The 6,000-nt window shown below is 32.8% G+C and overlaps 1 protein-coding gene across 3 annotated transcripts in view; it reads left to right on the forward strand.

Moving 5' to 3' along the window:
• Window positions 1-6,000, forward strand: part of LOC138305897 (uncharacterized) — a 31,012-nt gene extending 25,012 nt beyond the window's left edge. For all 3 annotated transcript variants that reach the window (XM_069246176.1, XM_069246189.1, XM_069246181.1), the window contains exon 8: window positions 2,090-6,000. In XM_069246176.1, coding sequence (XP_069102277.1) covers window positions 2,090-2,229 — 140 coding nt within the window. In that variant the 3' untranslated portion in view covers window positions 2,230-6,000. The remainder of the gene's footprint in view (window positions 1-2,089) is intronic.

Genomic DNA, 6,000 nt, shown 5'->3' on the forward strand with positions numbered 1-6,000 from the left:
TTGACTAGCCAAAATTTTTCAATTGGGTTGAGATATCCCTGTCCACTTGACAGACCCATGTAAGATTCTATTAATCTTTACAATAAAGACTGATCCATGAGAATGATAACTTTATCTTTACAATAAAGACTGATCCATGAGAATGATAACTTTATCTTTACAATAAAGACTGATCCATGAGAATGATAAGTTAATCTTTACAATAAAGACTGATCCATGAGAATGATAAGTTAATCTTTACAATAAAGACTGATCCATGAGAATGATAACTTTATCTTTACAATAAAGACTGATCCATGAGAATGATAACTTTATCTTTACAATAAAGACTGATCCATGAGAATGATAAGTTAATCTTTACAATAAAGACTGATCCATGAGAATGATAAGTTAATCTTTACAATAAAGACTGATCCATGAGAATGATAACTTTATCTTTACAATAAAGACTGATCCATGGGAATTATAAGTTAATCTTTACAATAAAGACTGATCCATGAGAATGATAAGTTAATCTTTACAATAAAGACTGATCCATGAGAATGATAAGTTAATCTTTACAATAAAGACTGATCCATGAGAATGATAAGTTAATCTTTACAATAAAGACTGATCCATGAGAATGATAACTTTATCTTTACAATAAAGACTGATCCATGAGAATGATAACTTTATCTTTACAATAAAGACTGATCCATGAGAATGATAACTTTATCTTTACAATAAAGACTGATCCATGAGAATGATAACTTTATCTTTACAATAAAGACTGATCCATGAGAATGATAACTTTATCTTTACAATAAAGACTGATCCATGAGAATGATAACTTTAATCTTTACAATAAAGACTGATCCATGAGAATGATAAGTTAATCTTTACAATAAAGACTGATCCATGAGAATGATAAGTTAATCTTTACAATAAAGACTGATCCATGAGAATGATAAGTTAATCTTTACAATAAAGACTGATCCATGAGAATGATAACTTTATCTTTACAATAAAGACTGATCCATGAGAATGATAACTTTATCTTTACAATAAAGACTGATCCATGAGAATGATAAGTTAATCTTTACAATAAAGACTGATCCATGAGAATGATAAGTTAATCTTTACAATAAAGACTGATCCATGAGAATGATAAGTTAATCTTTACAATAAAGACTGATCCATGAGAATGATAACTTTATCTTTACAATAAAGACTGATCCATGAGAATGATAACTTTATCTTTACAATAAAGACTGATCCATGAGAATGATAAGTTAATCTTTACAATAAAGACTGATCCATGAGAATGATAACTTTATCTTTACAATAAAGACTGATCCATGAGAATGATAACTTTATCTTTACAATAAAGACTGATCCATGAGAATGATAACTTTATCTTTACAATAAAGACTGATCCATGAGAATGATAACTTTATCTTTACAATAAAGACTGATCCATGAGAATGATAAGTTTATCTTTACAATAAAGACTGATCATAGAATGATAATTTCTTTACAATAAAGACTGATCCATGAGAATGATAAGTTAATCTTTACAATAAAGACTGATCCATGAGAATGATAACTTTATCTTTACAATAAAGACTGATCATTATCTTTACAATAAAGACTGATCCATGGGAATGATAACTTATCTTTACAATAAAGACTGATCCATGGGAATGATAACTTTATCTTTACAATAACGACTGATCCATGAGAATGATAGTTCTTATCAAGTCCCAATAATATGTTAAAATGAGGATGCTGCAAGATTGATTTTTTATCAGTAAATCAAGGCTGATAAAAGATTTGTAAATCTAATTTTGACGTAATTCACTGAAGAAATGTCTTGTGATCATCATGATTGGTACAATTCGCCTTTAGTGGTTTGGATTACTACACCATACCATATAATGCTATTTTAGTATTGAAGCAGGGAAAAGTCAAGTGGAAATAAATGGTGAAATTAAATGTATAAACTGCATTCCTATTGGTATTGATCGGTGTTTCTCTAAATTCTTATGTATTTCTTCACTTGAAGTTAAGATATTTGATATTGATGCCTATCTATTTTATTTTACACTAGATGGTAAAATGTGTCCGGACTGTGGTAAACAGATATTCCATGAGAAGTGGAAGCTATCACCCCAGCTAGCCGAGGCACGATGGGCTCACAAACAGGCGAGAGAGAGAGAGCTAGCAGAAGTCATGGACTTTCTAGAATGACGATAAATTATATACTAGTGCTATTTTTACAATTTTAACAAATAGGTATTGTTGCAATCTTGGTTGGTTCATGCTATCAGGAAAGCTATGTATAACTAACCCTGGTAATGTTGCTTCTTTTATGGATTGGTACCTCTTTTTGAATCTCGGATAAACTTGTAAGTTATATTCAGCCTCTGTAATGCTCTGATTTGGTGAAACAAAATGTGTACGACTACCGGTGATTAAACACTGCATAGATAACCATAGAAAAAAGGTGTAATAAGATGTATTAACCAATGAAAAATGGTGTCATAACCAAGTGTTGGCTTATACCTGTCTGAATGAAGCATTATACTTGATATAAATATTGTCATGTATTTTGTAGTTTGTCAGTCTATCATTACATAAATGAGGTAAATGTATGAAATATAAGGTTGGTTTGTATTTCATATTAAGCTAAAAATCTAATTGAATAAGTATAAAAGCAACTTACAATTTGTATGCCTCATTGTTAAAATGAAATCAATCCACTTTCTATGTTTTACATAATTGTGGAATGAAATTCCTTGTTGATTTTTATGAAAACTGAAGTATGGGAGTTTCTTGTATAAATTAAGCTGAGCCTACTGACACTGTGAGGGAGGAAACATGGGTGATATTTTACCATCCTAAATCGTCTTTGTAATGTCCTTGTGTATTTTCTAGATTTTTCAGGAAATAAACTGGTATGCTAGTACCAAATTTGATTTTAGACATTTTAATATCAGTGATGGTTGAAATTTTGTTTCAAGACCTCCCATTTACAGTCTCAAAGCATACTTTATGATCAGGTAAGCATGTTCCTATACTTTATAACCTGAAACCTTTGTCAGGTTAAAGCTTTAATCTTTTTGGTGGTAATTGTTGAACCACAAATATCAGAACAATTCATGTAGTTGTATTTATACATGATTATTACATGTTGTTTTGCAATATAGTTGCATGGGATATCCTAGAAAACATTGTGTCCAATCTTTTGAGGACCATGATAAAACAACATAATCTTTTCATGTACCATTTTTATGTTAAAATTATTGTTGACTTGATTTTAAATTTTTGACAGAGGAAAAGTGTAATAAGAATATATTTATTGAAAATCAGCAAGGATCAATCTTGGCTCTTTGTACTATTTGCACTACTGTTGCTTACAGATAATGAGAGATGTTCAGCATCGGTTTAATGGCAATTATCAATAATGTGGTAAGCACCACCGTATAAAGCCCTGGTAGAGTATGTTCATGCTTATTTACACAGGGTAACTTCTCTGCCTAGTACGAATATCAGGAACACACTTGTCTAATTGCTTCTAGTAAAATGATACCTGGCATCTTTGCAAATGTTGTGTGTCATGGTGCATTGTCTGTCTTCTGTCCAGCTTTCTTGTATCATTTCTCCTGTTTTATAAATTTTTAGGTCACCTGCTGAGACGAAGTCTCAAGTGACCTATTCTAATCGCCTTTTGTCCGTCGTCTGTCGTATGGCGATAAACAATTTACCTTTTCGACTTCTTCTCCAAAACTACTCAACCAAATTTGTTGAAATTTTGCAGAAACCTTTCATAGCCAAAGGTCAACCAAAATTGTGAATTATATGGTCCCAGCCCCCCAGGGGCCTGAGGGGTGGGGCCAAAAGGGGTCAAATAGGCTAAAACTTCAAAAATCTTCTTCTGAAATTCCAGAAATGGCAGAACCAAATACTCTTCATAGATTGAAAGGTCTCAAGGCCCTCTACTGAAATTGAGAATTATATGACCCTGGGGTCTCGGGTTTCCCCCTGGGGAGGGGGTTAAGTTTACTATAGTTTATATAGTGAAAACACATTTTGGAGCATTATTTGGTTATTTATAATAGAAAATTAGTTAAATGTTGTCAGAATTATCTCTATGAAATGGCCATTGAATCCTATTAACAAATTTTCCATGACTGACTCCTAGGGGCCTTAGGAGCGGGGCCAAAAGGGGTCAAATAGGCTAAAACTTCAAAAATCTTCTTCTGAAATTCTGGAACTGGTAGAATCAAACACTCTTCATAGATGGAGAGGTCTTAAGGTCCTTTTCAAAAATTGTGAATTATATGACCCTTGGGTTTCATGTTTCCCCCTGGGGAGGGAGTCAAGTTTACTATAGTTTATATACGAAAAACACATTTATGAATGTTATTTGCTTATTTTTCAAAGGAAATCAGTCAAACTGGGTTAGAATTTTTAGCCTGAGACAGCAGTTTATCATCATATCCATATCGGTCCTGGCCGACCCCCAGGGGTCTTAGGGGCGGGGCCAAAAGGGGTCAAATAGGCTAAAACTTCAAAAATCTTCTTCTGAATTCACAGATTTGATGGAACCAGATTCTCTTTATAGATTGGAAGGTCATAAGGCCCTTTACAAAAATTGTGAATTTCATGGCCCTGGGATCTCAGACTTTCCCCTGGGGAGGGGTCTAATTTACTGTAGTTTATATAGGAAAAATACATTTATGAACATTATTTGCTTAGTTTTAATAGGAAATGAGTCAAACTGGGTTCGAATTATTAGCCTGAAATAGCATTTTAACACCATATCCATATTGGTCCTGGCTGACCCCCAGGGACCAGAGGGGCGGGGCCAAAATGGGCCAAAATGGGTCAAAATGGCTTAAATTTCAAAAATCTGCTTCTGAATTCACGGGTTTGATGGTACTCTTCATAGATTAAAAAGTGAAATTTATAAAATCACTGACACTGACTGACTTCTAGTTTGGTTTTGTTATTTAGCATGGGCAAATTGGAATTTTAAGCATAAGGTTTGGTAACATAATACACTAACTATCAAAATGAAAAACAAAAAAATTCTAATACAAAGGTTCAACTTTAAAGTTTATTCTGATTCATAAATACTTTTTACAGATTTGAACTTTGCAATGCTCTTTCTGTAGCAGCACTCTGGTGAACGTCAAGGCCTCTTGTTTGTTATTGATTCTTTTAGATATTTTGTTAAGTATCATAGAAAAAATGAGTCAGACTATTTAGAAAGACATCTTTAGGCTCATATCTTAAAGAAGTTTCTAATACATGTAAATGTTTTGGCACGTCATGAACACTTACTACTGTATATCAACTGATTTTCCTATGCAATTAAATTTTGTGAAATGTGAATTAATGAAAATTGTGTCAAAATACTGTTTAATGGTATAGGAGAACTGCGGTATATAGTGATGTTTTTTTGTAGTGAAAAAGTGATAATGCATAAAATTACTTAGCTGCGATGACGTAGCTCTGAACGACGGACGGAAGATTTCTGACAGATGGTCGTCGTCAGAACGGAGTGGAGGCAGGGTATGATTATTCATTCTAAAAATTACTATGCTTAGTTATTGTGAAAATAATTTTTTTCAAATTTGGTTTTAGTATTCAGTGTCTGAAGCGATTGACTGACAGAATAATGGTCAATTACAAGCATGTTGTCAAAGGAAGAATGTATTGGGCCAGTAGTGTGCTAACATGATTGACTACAGGATGTTTAGGCTTAAGTCCTTACTGCAGTACTGTATGCTTTATATTTGGACAGAATTGATATTAAACAAGGTGAGCATTTAAATAAGTTTGAAAGCTATATTAGAAACAGGTGAGTGTAGCTGGACCATTAGGCCTAGTTAGATTTGTCCTCTCCTCCACCTCTATCAACTGTGTATGTGTACCGAATGTTGAATTTCATATCTTATGTGATACAAGTTGTGTACTCTACTCAACTGCACCAATAAAGATATGATTATTTTA

This window comes from Argopecten irradians, chromosome 1 (assembly GCF_041381155.1).
Source record: "Argopecten irradians isolate NY chromosome 1, Ai_NY, whole genome shotgun sequence".
NCBI lineage: Eukaryota > Metazoa > Mollusca > Bivalvia > Pectinida > Pectinidae > Argopecten > Argopecten irradians.